General features: G+C 67.0%; 1 protein-coding gene across 1 annotated transcript in view; it reads left to right on the top strand.

Annotated features, from left to right (window-relative positions):
* The first annotated feature begins 1,580 nt into the window (after positions 1–1,580).
* Positions 1,581–19,878, top strand: part of SHARPIN (SHANK associated RH domain interactor) — a 25,978-nt gene continuing 7,680 nt past the window's right edge. Inside the window, exons 1-8 of the mRNA XM_075415396.1 lie at positions 1,581–1,822; positions 8,469–8,643; positions 8,843–8,956; positions 9,972–10,113; positions 12,257–12,347; positions 12,638–12,911; positions 13,286–13,416; positions 13,576–13,749. Of these exons, the coding sequence (XP_075271511.1) occupies positions 1,604–1,822; positions 8,469–8,643; positions 8,843–8,956; positions 9,972–10,113; positions 12,257–12,347; positions 12,638–12,911; positions 13,286–13,416; positions 13,576–13,749 (1,320 nt within the window). The 5' untranslated portion in view covers positions 1,581–1,603. The remainder of the gene's footprint in view (positions 1,823–8,468; positions 8,644–8,842; positions 8,957–9,971; positions 10,114–12,256; positions 12,348–12,637; positions 12,912–13,285; positions 13,417–13,575; positions 13,750–19,878) is intronic.

Genomic DNA, 19,878 nt, shown 5'->3' with positions numbered 1-19,878 from the left:
ATGCTGGGATGCTGGGATCGTGCCCCTGTGCTCGGCACTGGTGAGGCCGCACCTCGAGTGCTGCGCTCAGCTTTGGCCCCGAGAAGGACATGGAGGGGCTGGAGCGTGTCCAGAGCAGGGCAGCGAGGTGGGGAGGGGGCTGGAGAACAAGTGCCATGGGGAGCGGCTGAGGGAGCTGGGGCTGCTCAGGCTGGAGCAGAGGAGGCTGAGGGGAGACCTTCTCGCTCTCTGCAGCTCCCTGAGAGGAGGGGGCAGGGAGGGGGGGTTGGGCTCTGCTCCCCAGGAACCAGCGCCAGGACGAGAGGCGATGGCCTCGAGCTGCGTCAGGGGAGGTTCAGATGGGACATGGGGACAAATGTCTGTCCTGGGAGAGTGGTCGGGCGTTGGGAGCAGCTGCCCAGGGCAGTGGGGGAGTCCCCATCCCTGGAGGGGTTCAAAAACCCGTCTGGATGTGGCCCTTGGGGACAGGGTTCAGCAGGCACGGGGGGGCGGGGGTGATGGTTGGACTTGGTGACCTTGGAGGTCTTTCCCACCTGGATGATCCTGGGGTTCCATGGTGGGACGAAGCGACATGCCAGGAAACCTCACCGACAAACGCCAGCCCTCACCCAGCAACAGCTCAGAGCGGGGTGACCCTCACGGAGAAGGGAAATAAAGAAGGAAAATAAAGAAGGAAAGAGAAAAACGAGGAATTTCCCGCGAGGGAGCGCGCCCGGGGAGCGCTGGCTGCGCCCTCGGCAGGACCAAGGCCTGGCGGCGCCGTCCCGGCATTGCCCCGCGCGACTCGCCCCATGCGGACTACATTTCCCAGCACGCCTCGCGCGGGTCGGGCTGCGCAGGGCGCCGCGCGCAGGGCGCAGTGCACGCTGGGAGTTGTAGTCCGCGGCGCGAGGTGGTGTTCCGCTACGGGCGGCGGGGGAAGCGGGCTTACCGCGTTTCCTGCTTTCGGTCCCGGCGGGGCCTCCTCGCCGTGACAGTTCCTTCAGGCTCGGGGCGTTTGTAAAGGGAGGTGTCTCCGGGGAAAGCTCGAGGAGGGCGAGTGTGCCTCGGCCGCCGTCCGCCGTCTGGCGCCGGCCCACCGTCGACTGCTCGGGACGGAGCGAGCGGCTGAGCGAGACCTGGGCGTCCCCCCCGCGCGAGCGAGCGAGCGAGCGAGCGGCTGACCGACCTTCCCCTACGGCACCGGACGACAACAAGCGGCGAGGCCCCACCCGCGGCCCGTCCGTCCCGAGCGGCGCCTGACAAGCGCGCTCCTCCCCATTGGCGGGCGGACCTGGCAATCGCCGCGGACCTCCCCTTCTATTGGCTGAGAGGGGTGTCAGTCAGCGCAACGCGCCTGCCTACCGCGGCGACAGCCCGGAGGACCGTCCCACAGGCTGGAGCGCTCGGGGTTCTGATTGGCCGCCGGGGACAAAGAAGGGGGGAGCAGCTGTCAATCAAGGCGTGGGGGGGGGTGCGCGGCGCCCCCACTCGGCTCGGCGCGGTTCCCGGAACGCCGGAGCGCGGGGTCGCGTTTCCCGCCGGACCTCACCGCCCGCTTCCGGAACACCCGGGGCGTGTTTCCCGACGGACCGCGCGGAGGGCGGAAGTACCGGCGGCGGCGATGGCTCTGCCCGGTGCCCCCGCCCCGGCCCCAGCCCCCGCCCCGGCCCCGCCGCCTCCCCCCACCGTGCTTATGACGGTGCGAGCGGGGCTGGCGCGGCCCTCCCGCCTCCCGCTGCTCCCCGCCGCCCTCCGCCTACAGCTCAGCGTCGAACCGGCGCCCGGCGGGCAGCGCCGCTTCCGCCTCGGCCTGCGGCACCCGGAGGCGGCCGGAGGGGCGGTGAGACCGGGGGGGGGGGCCCGGGGGCGGGGGGGGCAGCGGCCGGGGGCGTCGGGTCGCGATGTGTCTCTCCCTCCCTTCCCCTCCCCGGTACCGAAGAGGCCCGGGGGAGCGGCCCCTGCCCTTTGCCCGGTGTCCGCCCCCCTGCTTTGCCCGGTGTACCCCCCCGATGTCCGTCCCCCCCCCCCCCCTTTGCCCGGTGTCCGTGTCCCTGTCCCCTCCCCCCCCCCCTTAGCCCGGTGTCCGTGTCCCTGTCCCCTCCCCCCCCCTTTGCCCGGTGTCCGTGTCCCTGTCCCCTCCCCCCCCCTTTGCCCGGTGTCCGTGTCCCTGTCCCCCCTCCCCCCCCTTTGCCCGGTGTCCGTGTCCCTGTCCCCCCTTCCCCCCCTTTGCCCGGTGTCCGTGTCCCTGTCCCCCCTTCCCCCCCTTTGCCCGGTGTCCGTGTCCCTGTCCGCCCTCCCCCCCCTTTGCCCGGTGTCCGTGTCCCTGTCCCCCCTCCCCTCCCTTTGCCCGGTGTCCCCGTCCCTGTCCCCCCCCCCCTCCTTTGCCCGGTGTCCGTGTCCCCCCCCGTCCCCCACCCCTTTGCTCGGTGTCCGTGTCCCCCCCCGCCCCCCCCCTCCTTTGCTCAGTGTCCCCCCACGTTCCCCCCCCCGCTTTCCTGGTGTCTGTGCCCCCCCCCTTTGCCCCATGTGTGTCCCCCCCTTTGCCTGGTGTCTGTGTCCCTCCGTGTGCCCCCCCCTGCTTTGCCTGGTGTCCGTGTTCCCCCCCATATCCCCCCCTGCTTTGCCCGGTGTCTGTGTCCCCCTGTGTGTATGTGTCCCCCGTCCCTCTCCCTCACCTTTGCCCGGTGTCCGTGTCGCCCCCTGTCTGTCCCCCCCCCCCCCCCCCCCTTGCCCGATGTCCGTGTCCCCCTATGTCCCCACCGGCTTTGCCCGGTGTCTGTGTCCCCCCATCCCACGTCCCTTTTGCCCAGTGTCCGTATTCCCCCCGTCCCCCCTCCCTTTGCCCGGTGTCCCCTGTCCCGTGTTTGCCCCCCCCCTCCTTTGCCCAGTGTCCCTCATCCCGTCCCCTCCCTTTGCCTGGTGTGTGTCCCCCCGCCACCTTTGCCCAGTGTCCCATGTCCCATCCCCCCCCCCTTTTCCCGGTGTGTCATGTGTTGTGTCCCCCCCCTTTGCCTGGTGTGTTTGTGTCCCCCCTTTTGCCTGTTCCCCCCCTTGCCTGTGTCGTCGTGTCCCGTCCCCCCGCCCCCGAAGGCGATCACTCTTCGTTCCTGGGAGCTCCTGTGAGCGCCGAAGCCTTGGGGGGGCGGGGGGTGTTTGTGCCCTCCCCACTGCGGCATCCGGCTCTGATCCCGGGCAGCCGCTCGCTCACCCCGCGGGGCGATGGGGGGGGATCAGGGGGGTTGGGGAGACAGCTCGTGGGTGAGAGAGCGGCCGCGTGGTGCGCGAGCAGAGCGAACCACGGGGCTCATCCGCTGCGTCCCGGCGCCGGGAGAGCCAGGCTCCCTCATGGTAACTGTGGCTTGGGTGCTGCCATGGCAGGGACATCTCCAACCGGATCCAGGTGCTCCGAGCGCCATCCAGCCTGGCCTGGGATGTTCCTGGGGAGGGGGCATCTCCCACCTCTCTGGGCAACCTGGGCCAGGGCCTCCCCACCCTCCGAGTGAAGAATTCCTTCCTGAGATCCGATCTGAATCTCCCCTCTGTCAGCCCAAAGCCATCCCCCCTTGTCCCATCACCCCCTGCCCTTGTCCCAGCCCCTCTCCAGCTCTCTCATAGACCCCCATGAAGTTCTGGAAGACCTCTCTAAGGTCTCCCCGCAGCCTTCTCCTCCCCAGGCTGAGCAGCCCCAGCTCTCCCAGCCTCTCCTCCCAGCAGAGGGGTTCCAGCCCTCGGGTCATTGCTGGGGCCTCCTCTGGCCCCACTCCAGCAGCTCCAGCTCTGCCCTGTGCTGAGGGCTCCAGAGCTGGACGCAGGACTCCCGGGGGGGTCTCAGCAGAGTGGGGCAGAGGGGCAGAATCCCCCCCCTTACCCCGTGCCCACGCTGCTGGAGATGCAGCCCAGGGCACGGTTGGGCCACGCTGCCGGGTCGCATCCCGTTTGTCACCCACCAGTGTCCCCCAGTCCCCCTTGGCAGGGCTGCTCCCCACCCCGTCAGCCCCCAAAAATCTCCCACACCGAGTCCCCGCTCCCGGGACGGCGTGGAAGCGGTGGCAGAGTGTGCGGCTTGAGCCAGCGCCGTGTGAAATGGGAGCGGCGAGGCTGCTGGTGCTGCTGGTGCATTGAGGTGGATTGAGAACTGGCTGAAGGGCCGAGCTCAGAGGGTTGGCATCAGCGGCGCTGAGTGTGGTTGGAGGCTGGGAACGAGTGGTGTCCCCAGGGGTCAGTACTGGGCCCAGTCTGGTTCAGCTTCTTCATCAACGACCTGGATGAAGAGTCAGAGCGTCCCCTCAGCCAGTTTGCTGATGGCACGGAACTGGGAGCAGTGGTGGACACACCGGCAGGCTGTGCTGGATCCAGCGAGACCTGGGCAGGCTGGAGAGCTGGGCAGAGAGGAACCTGATGAGGTTCAACCAGGGCAAGGGCAGGGTCCTGCCCCTGGGGAGGAACAACCCCAGGCACCAGGACAGGCTGGGGCGGAGCTGCTGGAGAGCAGCTCTGCGGAGAGGGACTGGGAGTGCTGGGGGACGACAGGGTGACCATGAGCCAGCAGCGTGCCCTGGGTGCCAAGAAGGGCAATGGGATCCTGGGGTGCATGAGGAGGAGTGTGGGCAGCAGGGCGAGGGAGGTTCTCCTCCCCCTCTGCTCTGCCCTGGGGAGGCCCCATCTGCAGTGCTGGGTCCAGTGCTGGGCTCCCCAGTTCAAGAAAGGTGAGGAGCTACTGGGGAGAGTCCAGCGCAGGGCTACGAGGATGAGGAGGGGACTGGAGCATCTCTCCTGCGGGGAGAGGCTGAGGGAGCTGGGCTTGTTCAGCCTGGAGAAGAGAAGGCTGTGAGGGGACCTTCGAAATGCCTCTAAATATCTGCAGGGTGGGGGTCAGGAGGACGGGGCCAGACTCTTCCCAGTGGTGCCCAGCGACAGGACAAGGGGCAACGGGCACAAACTGGAGCAGAGGAAGCTCCAGCTGAACCCGAGGAAGAACTTCTTCCCTCTGAGGGTGACGGAGCCCTGGCCCAGGCTGCCCAGGGAGGTTGTGGAGTCTCCTTCTCTGGAGATATTCCAGCCCCGCCTGGACGCGGTGCTGTGCAGCCTGCTCTGGGTGACCCTGCTTGGGCAGGGTGCTGGGCTGGGTGACCCACAGAGGTCCCTGCCAACCCCACCATGCTGGGATTCTCTGATCTGTGCTGCTGGTGAGGCTCATGGTGCTCCATCTCGTGCTGATGCGGCTCCAGCTCCCGCTCCCCATCCAGTTACGGTTCCCACCGCCCCAGCGTGCGCCCGTTGCTCAGCCGTCGCCGGTGTCCCTGCTGTGGTTGGCTCAGCCCGGGGTTTCGGTGTGTGCCGGGGCTGCGGCACGCGCCTGCCGGAGCGTGCGAGGCCGCGGCTCGGCCCGGGAGGCTGCGTGAGGGGGAAGCCGCAGTCCCTGGCAAGGGTCCAGGGCATCTGGGCCTCGTCCCTCCTCCCCCTCTGCCCGCTCAAGGTCAGCGTGCCGCAGGGAGCAGCCGCCTGCGGCAGCTGAGCCGGCCGGAGCGCGGCACGGAGCCCGGCCGCCTTCGGGAGACGCGTGACAGCTGCCCCAGCCTTGCCTGGGCTGCGTTCCCGTCCTGGCTCGGGCAGAGGATGAGCTGGAGGTGCCCAAAATGTCCTGTCCAAGCCCCAGGCTGGTCGCTCAGCCGCTCTGGGACCCGGTGAGGGTGGAGGATGAGCTGGAGGTGCCCAAAATGTCCTGTCCGAGTCCTGGGCTGGTCACTCAGCCGCTTCGGAGCCAAGTGAGGGCAGAGGATGAGCTGGAGGTGCCCAAAATGTCCTGTCTGAGCCCTGGGCTGGTCGCTCAGCTGCTTTGGGACCCAGTGAGGGTGGAGGATGAGCTGGAGGTGCCCAAAATGTCTCATCTGAGCCCTGGGCTGGTCGCTCAGCCACTTCCCGGTGCGGCAAGGGCGGAGGATGAGCTGGAGGTGCCCAAAATGTCCTGTCCAAGCCCCGGGCTGGTCACTCAACCACTCTGGGGCCCAGCGAGGGCAGAGGATGAGCTGGAGGTGCCCAAAATGTCCTGTCCGAGCCCTGGGCTGGTCACTCAGCCGCTTCGGAGCCCTGCGAGGGTGGAGGATGAGCTGGAGGTGCCCAAAATGTCCTGTCCAAGCCCTGGGCTGGTCACTCAGCCGCTTCGGAGCCCGGTGAGGGTGGAGGATGAGCTGGAGGTGCCCAAAATGTCTCGTCTGAGCCCTGGGCTGGTCGCTCAGCCACTTCCCGGTGCGGCAAGGGCAGAGGATGAGCTGGCGGTGCCCAAAACCTCCTGTCTGAGCCCTGGGCTGGTCACTCAGCCGCTTTGGGACCCAGTGAGGGTGGAGGATGAGTTGGAGGTGCCCAAAATGTCTCGTCTGAGCCCTGGGCTGGTCGCTCAGCTGCTTCGGAGCCCTGTGAGGGTGGAGGATGATCTGGAGGTGCCCAAAATGTCCTGTCCGAGTCCTGGGCTGGTCGCTCAGCCACTTCGGAGCCCAGTGAGGGCAGAGGATGAGCTGGAGGTGCCCAAAATGTCCTGTCCAAGCCCCAGGCTGGTCACTCAGCCACTCTGGGGCCCAGCGAGGGCAGAGGATGAGCTGGAGGTGCCCAAAATGTCCTGTCCAAGCCCCAGGCTGGTCACTCAGCCGCTTCGGAGCCCAGTGAGGGCAGAGGATGAGCTGGAGGTGCCCAAAATGTCCTGTCCGAGCCCTGGGCTGGTCACTCAGCCACTTCGGGGCCTGACGAGGGTGGAGGATGAGCTGGAGGTGCCCGTTTGGCTCTGCTCCCCCCACCTCCGGTGCCTTCCCCGACGTCCCCCAGGGACGGGGGCTGCTCCCCTGGGTGCCCAGCACCGGGAGCTGGCAGCTCTGGCACCCAGCACGTCCACACTGTGCTTTGCGGGGCGTTTTCCTACCGGATTGGAGCCGGAGGCAGCGGGCTGGTGGCCGTGTCCCGGGGAAGAGCCGTTTCTGGCTCTTGGGGACGGTGGCCCCGGCCGAGGTGCGTCCCCATGGGTGAAAGCGCTTCGTTCCTCCCGCGCTTGGACCCCTTCCCCGGGACACGGGAGCGGCTCCGGGGCTGGTTTGACCCTCCCGGCTGAGGAGCCGAAGGGAAAGCTGCTTTCCATCAGCTTCTCCATCTTTTTTTTGCCCCCCCAATTCCTATAACCCCAGCGGGACGTTGGGGGCTGAAAAAGGGATGGCCCCGGGTCCTGGCCGGGATGCCGTGCTGGGGAGTTGCCCCCTTGCCTGGTGCAACGCAGGATCCTGGAATCCCAGAATCATTCAGGTTGGGAAAGACCTCTGAGATCATCAAGTCCAACCGTCACCGCAACCCCCCCATGCCTGCTGAACCCTGTCCCCAAGGGCCACATCCAGACGGGTTTTGAACCCCTCCAAGGATGGGGACTCCCCCACTGCCCTGGGCAGCTGCTCCAACGCCCGACCGCTCTGAAGGGGCCGACAGGAAGGATGGAGAGGGGCTTTTCCCCAGGGGGTGCAGTGATGGGACAAGGGGGAACGGCTCTGAGCTAACAGAGGGCAGATTGAGATCAGATATTGGGAAGAAATTCTTCCCCAGGAGGGTGGTGAGGCCCTGGCCCAGGCTGCCCAGAGAAGCTGTGGCTGCCCCCTCCCTGGCAGGGCTCAAGGCCAGGTTGGATGGAGCTCTGAGCACCCTGGGCTGGTGGGAGATGTCCCTGCTCCTGGCAGGGGGTTGGGACCAGATGATCTTTAAGGTCCCTCCCAACCCAAACCAGTCTGTGATTCCTGCAGGACAGACATTTGTCCCCATGTCCCATCTGAACCTCCCCTGACGCAGCTCGAGGCCATCGCCTCTCGTCCTGGTGCTGGTTCCTGGGGAGCAGAGCCCAACCCCCCCCCCCGCCCCCTCCTCTCAGGGAGCTGCAGAGAGCGAGAAGGTCTCCCCTCAGCCTCCTCTGCTCCAGACTTCATCACCTTAGAGGTCTCTCCAGCCGCTCGTCCCCAAGCCTGGAGCGCTGCGTGGGGTTGGTGTGACCCAAGGGCAGGACCCAGCACTTGGCCTGGTTGAACCTCACACAGTTGACCTCAGCCCATGGATCCAGCCTGTCCAGACCCCTCTGCAGAGCCTTCCACCCTCGAGCAGATCGACGCTCCCACCCAGCTTGGTGTCATCTGCCAACTGACTGAGGGAGCACTCGATCCCCTCCTCCAGATCATTGATAAACATGTTGAAGACCAGACCCAATACTGAGCCCTGGGGACCACCACTCGTGACCGGCCACCAGCTGGGTTTAACTCCGTTCACCAGTCACATTTATGATCTTAGAGCTCTTTTCCAACCTTAATGATTCTAGAATTGCTCATGGGACTTGTTCTCCAGCCCCATCCCCAGCCTGACTGCCCTTCTCTGGACACGCTCCAGCCCCTCCATGTCCTTCTGGGAGGACTCAAGATGTCACACATCATCCCCGTCACGGCGTGACCCTCTCATCCTTCTGCTCCCCCCAGAACATCGCCGAGTACGACCTGAAGGACGTCGCCTACAAGGTGCGGAGCCCCACGTGCCACGAGCTGACGGTGCTCGGCTCCTCGGAGGAGCCCGTGGCGTTCGCCTTCGAGGAGGAGCGGGAGGCGCAGAAGTGGTGGACGATCGTCAGCAGCTCGCTGCGGGAGGTGCAGAAAGGTGGGTGGGCTGTGGCTGCCGCCCCTCGCTGAGCTCTGCCGGCCCTCGGGACCCGGCTTACGGTGGCTTTCGCCTTCGAGCCGCTGTGCGGAGCCCCGGGCTTCCCGGGGCATCTTCTCCCCGTGGGGAGGAGAGCCAGGGACCGTCACCGCTCGGGGGTTGGCACGGCCCTGCCCTGACGTGTCCCTGCTTCCCGCAGCCTCCGACAGCACGCTGGCGGCGTCCCAGGCCTCGGCCCTGCCCGCCGCTGCCGGCGGCCTCTCCGCGGATCAGGAGCCGGAGGCGGATCAGTCCTTGGAGCTTGCCGAGAAAGGTACCGGAGCGGGGAGGTTTCCTGGTGCCTTCCGAAGATCAGGAGTTACCAGCCCTCCGTGGGAGACAGGCTCGGACCCGGGGCCAGCTGCTCCCCGGCCCGTGGCTCACGACAAGCTCTTTTATCCTGATTCATAGAATTCTTTAGGTTGGGAAAGACCCTTAGGATCGCCCAGTCCGGCCGTAAACCCCCCGCTGCCAAGCCCACCACTGAACCACGTCCCCAAGCGCCGCATCTGCCCGGCTTTTAAACACCCCCGGGGACGGGGACCCCACCACCGCCCCGTCCCAGCGCTCAGCGGCCCTCTCAGGGGAGGGATTTTCCCCCAAAATCCACCCTAAACCTCCTGGAGGCCGTTTCCTTCATCCATCGCTTGCTCCTTGGGAGCGGAGCTGCTTTCGGCAGCGCTGAGGTCTCCCCTCGGCCCCCTTTTCCCCGGGCTGACCCCCCCCAGCTCCCCCAGAGCCTTCTCCAACCACGCTGCCCTTCCCAGCCCCTCAGCGCCTTCCTCGCGGCGAGGGGCCCAGCGCTGAGCGCGGGATTCGAGGAGCGGGGCCGTGCCGAGCTCGGGGGACGGTCACTGCCGCGGTGCTGCTGCCCACACGGTTCCTGGTAGAAGCCGGGATGCTTGTGGCCACCTTGGCCACCTCAAACTCTGGAGCTGTGGGACAGGAGCGTCCCCGGGGCAGGGCTGTGAGTCCCAGGGCACTCAGGTCAGCCGGGCTGTGCAGGGGGGACAGGACTGAGCTCCCGGTGCCCTCAGACGTTTTCTCTCGGCCACCCCTGTGCTGCTCCACCTGCCTGGAGAGGCCGTGCAGCCGAGGAGCCTCGCGCAGAGCTCCCTCAGCCCCGTTCCCACCCTGAGCTGAACCAGAATTCCTGTTTCGAGCTGTGAGACCGCGGCACGCGCCGCGTCGGGCACCTCTGGGCGCTGGCTTTGCCTGTGCCGTGCCCCGGGGAGGGACTTTGCGGACCGGCTGTGGCTTTACATTTCTCCCTCTCTGCCCCACCGCAGAGGACCTGGCTCTCCACCTCGCCCAGGCGATCGAGTACGGAGATGAGGAGACGGCCTCGCAGTGTGCCGCGGCCCTGGCTCGCCAGCAAGCCACGCTCAGCATCCTCTGGAAGGAGTCCATCTACCCCACGGACGAGATCAGGTCAGCCCCTGCGACCCTCGCGTTCCTGGAGCCCGCGTGAGCACGTCTGCTGCTCCTCCTCATCCCGGCCCGGGCTCTCGGTTCACGGCCGCTGCCCAGCCAGCACCTCTGTCCCCGCTGCTTTGCCGGACGTTTGGGTCGCTTACCCCGCGTCCCTGGGCTGGGTGGCCCTTGGCTCTGTCTTTTCCACGTGGTTTTGCCATTAGTGGTGACATTCCAGGACTCTGGGAATTCTGTCGAGGGCCGGCAGAGCCAGAACGGCCTCCTGCAGCCCCCCGGAGCGGAGCTGCTCCGGGAGTTCCTCTGCCATCGGCTGGGATCCTGGCAGGAGAGGGAAACGGGCGGCTGGTGCTGGGGAAGCCACGGCTTTCCTGGAGGAATGTGGTATCCTGGGGGTTGAGCTTCTTCCCTAGCTCCCGGTATCCTGGGGTTTGTGCTTCTCCCCTAGCTCCCGGGAGGAAGGAGCAGGGGGGGATACAGAGGCAGGGCATCGGACGCTGCTGGAAGAGCCAGGAATCCCGAGGATGAGCCTGTCCGGGCAGCAGCCGGCACAGCAGGGACCTGGTGCCGGGGGTCTTTGGGCTCAGCTCGATCCCAGCCGTGGCCCTCTGCGGTGCGAAGGGACCGTCACTGCTGCCAGGACAGCTTTCCCCCTGTTAACCATGAGCCAGCAGTGTGCCCTGGCTGCCAAGAAAGCCAATGGGATCCTGGGGTGCATGAAGAAGAGTGTGGCCAGCAGGACAAGGGAGGTTCTCCTTCCCCTCTGCTCTGCCCTGGTGAGGCCTCATCTGGAGTCCTGTGTCCAGTGCTGGGCTCCCCAGTTCAAGAAAGGTGAGGAGCTACTGGAGAGAGTCCAGCACAGGGCTACGAGGATGAGGAGGGGACTGGAGCATCTCTGCTACGAGGAGAGGCTGAGGGAGCTGGGCTTGTTCAGCCTGGAGAAGAGAAGGCTGCGAGGGGACCTTCGAAATGCCTCTAAATATCTGCAGGGTGGGGGTCAGGAGGATGGGGCCAGACTCTTTCCAGTGGTGCCCAGCGACAGGACAAGGGGCAACGGGCACAAACTGGAGCAGAGGAAGCTCCAGCTGAACCCGAGGAAGAACTTCTTCCCTCGGAGGGTGACGGAGCCCTGGCCAAGGCTGCCCAGGGAGGCTGTGGAGTCTCCTTCTCTGGAGATATTCCAGCCCCGCCTGGACGCGGTGCTGTGCAGCCTGCTCTGGGTGACCCTGCTTGGGCAGGGGGTTGGGCTGGGTGACCCAGAGAGGTCCCTGCCAACCCCCACCATTCTGTGATTCTGTGAAACGGTGACGAGCCCCCGGTCGGGAGCTGCAGACGGGGCTGGGGCTCCGAGCCCTTGGACTTGGCGCTGATCAGCCCGGAGGGGGACAGACGGGGAGGACCCGCGGCAGCAGGCCTGGACAGGCGGCGGGAGGTCGAGGCAGGGCCAGCCGTCCTGGTCTGAGCTGGGATGGAGTCCGTTGTCCTCCCGGTAGCTGCTGCGCCCTGGGTTCCGTACGAGAAGGACGTTGGTAGCGCCGATGTTTTCGCTTGTCGCGAGGAAATCGAGGACTTTCTGGTTTCTCGCGTTCAGCTGATGAGCAGGTGGCCCGCGTGGTTTCTCTCTTCATACCTGGGAAATCTGGCTTTGATTTCACGCTTAGAGGCCACCAAACGCCTTCGGCAAGAGGGAGAGCGTAAAAGATTCGGCCTCGGGTCCGCAGGTGAGGCCGTGGGGGGGTCTGCGAGGGGCCGGCGCGGGGAAGCCTGGCCCGAGGAAATCAAGAAGCACCAGGTTTGAAGGAAGCGAAATGTTTTCTCCTTGCGGTGGGAATCATTGCCGAGCCTGCAGGGATGGACGGGCTGGAGCAGAGGGTGAGCGGAGCGGGGGGCAAACGGGCTCGCTGTGCGTGCCACGCGCGTGGTTCGGGACGCAGCCCTCGGCGGGCGCGGGCCGGGGGTGCCTGTCCCGGCTTCCTGGGCTGCGAAACGCGGATCGTGGTCGGAAACCCACCGCCAGACCTCGCGGGACTCCGCGGCGGCGGCTCGGAGCCGCGGGCTGGGAGCGTCGTGCCCGGCGAGCGGCCGTGCCGGGACCCCCGAGCCCGGCAGCTCTCCTCTGACGGCGTCTGTCTCTCTTCCCCAGCATGAAGGTCGGCGTGGAGGACGCGACGTCGTCTGCGAGCGTCACCATCCGGGTCCGCGCCCACACTACGATCGCATCGCTCAAGCAGCAGGTACGGAGCGGCCCGAGGGCATCGGCCCCGACGCCGGGGGCTGCACGCTGGGAGCCCCCAGCCCAGCAAGAAGGCAAGACCCCCCCCCGGGGCAGCCACCTTTTTAAACCTGTGGGAGCTGGGCTTTCCCACCCGCTCTTCTCCCGTTGCGGAGCTCTTCACCGGTTCTCCTGGCTCGCCGCCGCGTGCCAGCGTGGCGTCGGCCCCTGCCAAGCCGTGAAGCGGGGTGAGAAGCTGCCGGGAGGAAGCGGTGGCCGCGGGCTCACCTCCGAGCTTCTCCGTTTGCCCAGGTCTTCCGGGATTACGGGTTCCACCCCTTGGTTCAGCGCTGGATCATCGGGCAGTGCCTGTGCGTGGACGAGCGGACCGTTTCCTCCTACGGCATCCGCAGGGACGGCGACACCGCCTTCCTCTACCTGCTCTCGGCAAAGATGGCCGAGCTCACCGAGCAGCGCTACGAGGAGGACCAGGCCCAGGTCATGCTCAGCTCCACCTCCTTGCCGACCGACGCCGTTGAGGAGACGCGAAAATACAACACCCTGCCCAACATGTCCTCGAAGAAAGGTCTGGGCTCGCTGGTGCCATGTCGCAGCGGGGATGGGGACCCTGGTGTTGGGGTGCTGCTGTGCCGGAGGACGCGCTGGGGGGTCTCTGGGTGGTAGCTCCCGGGGCTGGAGAGCAGGGCGGGTCGCTCAGCCCCTGCTGCACCGGTTGGGAAGGCCGAGGGGCTTCTCCGGCGTGGAGCAGGGCTCTGGGAGCCGGTACCCTCCGTCTCGGGAAGCCTCCGACGCCTTCCCGTTGCTTTTCCCTTTCCCGAAAGCGGGGTGGGGAGGAGAGGTCCCCGGGCGCTGCTCCCGTCCCGCGTCGGAGCCTCGGGCTCCGTGGCGGCGGGCTCGGCGCCGGCTGTAACGTCCCTGTTCCGCGGTGTCGCGCTCCAGACTGGGGGAGCGAGGCAGGCAGGAGGATGGACATCGGGGACATCAGCCAGCACTTGGACGCCATGCAGATCGGCGACCTTTTCGGCGCCCAGCCGACGCCGGCCGCCGCGAGTCCGCCCTCGCCCGTGCAGGTAACGTGCCCCGCCGTGTCCCCCCCGCAGCGTCACCGTCCTCCCCTTCTCCCGGTCCGGGGGTGCCGGGGAAGGGCGGGCGCTCCCTCCGTCTCCTACCCGCTCCCTTCCCTCTCTCCGAAGCGTTTTTCCCCCGCGCCTCTCGCCGTGTCGCTGCAGGTGGGCTGGTCCTGTCCCAAATGCACCTTCATCAACAAGCCGACGCGGCCGGGCTGCGAGATGTGCAGCACGGACCGTCCCGACGACTACGTCGTCCCCGGCAGCTACACGCCGGACGAGACGGAGCTGTGGCGGATGCAGCAGGAGCAGGAGAGCATCCGGCAGTACCAGCAGGTGAGGGGGCTCGCGCTGCGCTCCCCGCGCTCGGGGACGGACCCGCGGGGGGTCGGGCATCGATGTGGCGCGGTGCGGAGGGACGTGGGCAGATGGGTGCTGTGCCAGGTCCGGGAAGGGAAGGAGGGGCAGCGTGGGGGGCCGTCACGGCACCCTTCGTCCCCGCGCATCGGCAGCACGGTGTCTGCTGGCTGGTGGAGGTGGCTGCTGCCGCGGCGGGGGTCTGGCCGCTCGTGTTTGTGCGGCCGGGCGAAGGGCCGGCAGGGATCGGTGACGCTGTGGGCAGAGCTCGGCAGGACGTGGCACCCCGATTCCGAAAGGGATCTGTGGCCCCGTGGGCAGAGCTCGGCAGGATGTGGCACCCCGATTCCGGCAGGGATCTGTGGCCCTGTGGGCAGAGCTCGGCAGGACATGGCACCCCGATTCCGGCAGGGATCTGTGGCAGGACAGGGATCTGTGACCCCGTGGGCAGAGCTCGGCAGGATGTGGCACCCCGATTCCAGCAGGGATCTGTGGCAGGGATCTGTGACCCCGTGGGCAGATCTTGGCAGGATGTGGCACCCCGATTCCGGCAGGGATCTGTGGCCCCGTGGGCAGAGCTCGGCAGGATGTGGCACCCCGATTCCAGCAGGGATCTGTGGCAGGGATCTGTGACCCCGTGGGCAGATCTTGGCAGGATGTGGCACCCCGATTCCGGCAGGGATCTGTGACCCCGTGGGCAGAGCTTGGCAGGATGTGGCACCCCGATTCCAGCAGGGATCTGTGACCCCATGGGCAGAGCTCAGCAGGATGTGGCACCCCGATTCCGGCAGGGATCTGTGACCCCATGGGCAGAGCTCGGCAGGACGTGGCACCCCGATTCCATCAGGGATCTGTGGCAGGGATCGGTGATCCCGAGGGCAGATCTTGGCAGGACACGGCATCCCGATTCCATCAGGGATCTGTGACCCCATGGGCAGAGCTTAGCAGGACGTGGCACCCCGATTCCATCAGGGATCTGTGGCAGGGATCTGTGACCCCGCGGGCAGAGCTCGGCAGGATGTGGCACCCCGCTTCCGGCAGGGATCTGTGACCCCACAGGCAAAGTTCAGCAGGATGCAGCATCCTGTTTCCGGCAGGGATCTGTGACCCCATGGGCAGAACTCGGCAGGATGTGGCACCCCGATTCCAGCAGGGATCTGTGGCAGGACAGGGATCTGTGACGCCATGGGCAGGGCTCGGCAGGACGTGGCACCCCAATTCCAGCAGGGATCGGTGACCCCGCGGGCAGAGATTGACAGGACACGACACCCCAATTCCGGCAGGGATCTGTGATGCCGTGGGCAGAGCTCGGTAGGACACAGCACCCTGATTCCGGCAGGGATCTGTGACCGTGTGGGCAAAGCTTGGCAGGACACGGCACCCTGATTCCGGCAGGGATCTGTGACCCCACAGGCAAAGTTCAGCAGGATGCAGTGTCCTGATTTCGGCAGGGATCTGTGACCCCATGGGCAGATCTCAGCAGGATGTGGCACCCCGATTCCATCAGGGATCTGTGACCCCATGGGCAGAGCTCGGCAGGACACGGCACCCCGATTCCATCAGGGATCTGTGGCAGGGATCTGTGACCCCATGGGCAGAGCTCGGCAGGACGTGGCACCCTGATTCCATCAGGGATCTGTGACCCCATGGGCAGAGCTCGGCAGGACGTGGCACCCTGATTCCGGCAGGGATCTGTGGCAGGGATCTGTGACCCCGCGGGCAGAGGTCAGCAGGACACAGCACCCCAATTCCAGCAGGCATCTGTGACCCCATGGGCAGAGGTCGGCAGGACACGGCACCCCGATTCCGGCAGGGATCTGTGACCCCACGGGCAGATCTCGGCAGGACGTGGCACCCCGATTCTGGTAGGGATCTGTGGCAGGACAGGGATCTGTGACCCCGCGGGCAGATCTTGGCAGGATGTGGCACCCCGATTCCGGCAGGGATCTGTGACCCCATGGACAGGGCTCAGCAGGACGTGGCACCCCGATTCCGGCAGGGATCTGTGACCCCATGGCCAGAGCTCGGCAGGACACAGCACCCCGATTCTGGCAGGGATCTGAGGCAGGGATCTGTGACCCCGTGGGCAGAGCTTGGCAGGACGTGGCACCCCAATTCCGGCAGGGATCTGTGGCAGGACAGGGATCTGTGACCCCGCGGGCAGATCTTGGCAGGATGTGGCACCCCGATTCCGGCAGGGATCTGTGACCCCATGGACAGGGCTCAGCAGGACGTGGCACCCCGATTCCGGCAGGGATCTGTGACCCCATGGCCAGAGCTCGGCAGGACACAGCACCCCGATTCTGGCAGGGATCTGAGGCAGGGATCTGTGACCCCGTGGGCAGAGCTTGGCAGGACGTGGCACCCCAATTCCGGCAGGGATCTGTGGCAGGACAGGGATCTGTGACCCCGCGGGCAGATCTTGGCAGGATGTGGCACCCCGATTCCGGCAGGGATCTGTGACCCCATGGACAGGGCTCAGCAGGACGTGGCACCCCGATTCTGGCAGGGCTCTGTGGCAGGACAGGGATCTGTGACCCCACGGGCAGAGTTCAGCAGGATGTGGCACCCCGATTCCATCAGGGATCTGTGACCCCATGGGCAGAGCTCGGCAGGACGTGGCACCCTGATTCCGGCAGGGATCTGTGGCAGGGATCTGTGACCCCGCGGGCAGAGGTCAGCAGGACACAGCACCCCAATTCCAGCAGGGATCTGTGACCCCATGGGCAGAGGTCGGCAGGACACGGCACCCCGATTCCGGCAGGGATCTGTGACCCCACGGGCAGAGCTCAGCAGGATGTGGCACCCCAATTCCGGCAGGGATCTGTGACCCCATGGACAGGGCTCAGCAGGACGTGGCACCCCGATTCTGGCAGGGCTCTGTGGCAGGACAGGGATCTGTGACCCCACGGGCAGAGCTCAGCAGGATGTGGCACCCCGATTCCGGCGGGGATCTGTGACCCCATGGACACATCTCAGCAGGACGTGGCACCCCGATTCCAGCAGGGATGGTGCCAGCAGCCCGGTGCCGAGGAGCGGTCGGGCTGCGCTTTCTCCCGTCGCTGGACGTTGTTTCCCATCTCACGGCGTCGCGGGGGGCTCCGGTGGGAGCTCCCGGCCCCGAGGTCGGGGTGCGCTGCGGGACTCGGGGGGCCTCCGGCTCAGCCACTGACCGAACCTTCTCTTCTTTCTTTTCTCTCTTGTGCCGGGATCCCGCTAGGAAAAGGGAAGGAGAGAGGATGGCTCAGCTGCGCACTGCGTCCTGGGCTCGGGTTCCCTGGATGACTTCATCCACCTGTCCTCCGAATTCTGCTAGCCGGCCCACCCGGATGCCCCGTCCTGCCACCCCCCGAGACCCCCCGCTGCCCCCCAGGACCCCCCGCTGCCCACCAGCCCGGCCCCCCCCAGGCCTTGTGCAGACCCCAGAGTTGGTGCAGGAATTTCTGTGGGAGAAGGGCCGGTGGGGGTCTGGGGTCGGCACTGACGGTGCTCGGCCTGGGGCTGCTCTGGGGGTCTCAGGCTCAGGGGGGCTGTGCCCTGGGGTCTCAGGCTGAAGGGGGTCTCAGGCTCAGGGGGGCCGTGCCCTGGGGTCTCAGGCTCAGGGGGGCCGTGTTCTGGGGGGGTCTCAGGCTGAAGGGAGTCTCAGGCTCAGGGGGGCCATGCCCTGGGGTCTCAGGCTCAGGGGGGCCGTGTTCTGGGGGGTCTCAGGCTGAAGGGAGTCTCAGGCTCAGGGGGGCTGTGCCCTGGGGTGTCAGGCTCAGGGGAGGCCATGTTCTGGGGGTCTCAGGCTGAAGGGGGTCTCAGGCTGAGGGAGGCAATGCCCTGGGGGGGCTCAGGGGGCCATGCCTTGGGGGTCTCAGGCGCTCAGGGGGCCGTGTTCTTAGGGTCTCAGGCTTAGGGGGGCCATACTCTGGGGGTTTCAGACTGAGGGGGCTGTGCTTTGGGGGTCTCAGGCTCAGGGGGGCTGTGCCCTGGGGTGTCAGGCTCAGGGGAGGCCGTGTTCTGGGGGTCTCAGGCTGAAGGGGGTCTCAGGCTGAGGGAGGCAATGCCCTGGGGGGGCTCAGGGGGCCGTGCCTTGGGGGTCTCAGGCGCTCAGGGGGCCGTGCTCTCAGGGTCTCAGGCTTAGGGGGGCCATGCTCTGGGGGTCTCAGGCTCAGGGGGCCGTGCTTTGGGGGTCTCAGACTGAGGGGACCCATGCCATGAGGGGGATAAGGGTGCCATGCCTTGGGGGTCTCAGGCTCAGGGTGCCATGCCTTGGGGGTCTCAGGCTGAGGGAGGCCATGCTCTGGGGGTGTCAAACTGAGGGGGCTGTGCTTTGGGGGTCTCAGGCTCAGGGGGGCCGTGTTCTGGGGGGGTCTCAGGCTGAAGGGAGTCTCAGGCTCAGGGGGGCCATGCCTTGGGGGTCTCAGGCTCAGGGGGGCCATGCCTTGGGGGTCTCAGGCTCAGGGTGCCATGCCTTGGGGGGTCTCAGGCTGAGGGAGGCCATGCTCTGGGGGTGTCAGACTGAGGGGGCTGTGCTTTGGGGGTCTCAGGTCAGGGGGGCCGTGTTCTGGGGGGGGTCTCAGGCTGAAGGGAGTCTCAGGCTCAGGGGGGCCATACCCTGGGGTCTCAGGCTCGGTGGGGGCCGTGTTCTGGGGGTCTCAGGCTGAAGGGGGTCTCAGGCTGAGGGAGGCAATGCCCTGGGGGGGCTCAGGGGGCCGTGCCTTGGGGGTCTCAGGCGCTCAGGGGGCCGTGTTCTTAGGGTCTCAGGCTTAGGGGGGCCATGCTCTGGGGGTCTCAGGCTCAGGGGGCTGTGCTTTGGGGGTCTCAGACTGAGGGGGCCCATGCCGTGAGGGGGATCAGGGGGCCATGCCTTGGGGGGTCTCAGGCTCAGGGTGCCATGCCTTGGGGGTCTCAGGCTGAGGGAGGCCATGCTCTGGGGGTGTCAAACTGAGGGGGCTGTGCTTTGGGGGTCTCAGGCTCAGGGGGGCCGTGTTCTGGGGGGGTCTCAGGCTGAAGGGAGTCTCAGGCTCAGGGGGGCCATGCCTTGGGGGTCTCAGGCTCAGGGGGGCCATGCCTTGGGGGTCTCAGGCTCAGGGTGCCATGCCTTGGGGGGTCTCAGGCTGAGGGAGGCCATGCTCTGGGGGTGTCAGACTGAGGGGGCTGTGCTTTGGGGGTCTCAGGTCAGGGGGGCCGTGTTCTGGGGGGGGTCTCAGGCTGAAGGGAGTCTCAGGCTCAGGGGGGCCATACCCTGGGGTCTCAGGCTCGGTGGGGGCCGTGTTCTGGGGGTCTCAGGCTGAAGGGGGTCTCAGGCTGAGGGAGGCAATGCCCTGGGGGGGCTCAGGGGGCCGTGCCTTGGGGGTCTCAGGCGCTCAGGGGGCCGTGTTCTTAGGGTCTCAGGCTTAGGGGGGCCATGCTCTGGGGGTCTCAGGCTCAGGGGGCTGTGCTTTGGGGGTCTCAGACTGAGGGGGCCCATGCCGTGAGGGGGATCAGGGGGCCATGCCTTGGGGGTCTCAGGCTCAGGGTGCCATGCCTTGGGGGTCTCAGGCTCAGGGGGGGGCCATGCCTTGGGGGTCTCAGGCTCAGGGTGCCATGCCTTGGGGGGGTCTCAGGCTGAGAGAGGCCATGCTCTGGGGGTGTCAGACTGAGGGGGCTGTGCTTTGGGGGTCTCAGGCTCAGGGGGGGCCGTGTTCTGGGGGGGTCTCAGGCTGAAGGGAGTCTCAGGCTCAGGGGGGCCATGCCCTGGGGTCTCAGGCTCGGTGGGGGCCGTGTTCTGGGGGTCTCAGGCTGAAGGGGGTCTCAGGCTGAGGGAGGCAATGCCCTGGGGGGGCTCAGGGTGCCATGCCTTGGGGGGTCTCAGGCTGAGGGAGGCCATGCTCTGGGGGTGTCAGACTGAGGGGGCTGTGCTTTGGGGGTCTCAGGCTCAGGCGGGCCGTGTTCTGGGGGGTCTCAGGCTGAAGGGGGTCTCAGGCTGAGGGAGGCAATGCCCTGGGGGGGCTCAGGGGGCCGTGCCTTGGGGGTCTCAGGCGCTCAGGGGGCCGTGTTCTTAGGGTCTCAGGCTTAGGGGGGCCATGCTCTGGGGGTCTCAGGCTCAGGGGGCTGTGCTTTGGGGGTCTCAGACTGAGGGGA

Source organism: Opisthocomus hoazin, chromosome 3, assembly GCF_030867145.1.
Source record: "Opisthocomus hoazin isolate bOpiHoa1 chromosome 3, bOpiHoa1.hap1, whole genome shotgun sequence".
Lineage (NCBI taxonomy): Eukaryota > Metazoa > Chordata > Aves > Opisthocomiformes > Opisthocomidae > Opisthocomus > Opisthocomus hoazin.
Note: the sequence above shows the minus strand (reverse complement) of the source record. Positions and strands in the feature narration are given on the sequence as shown.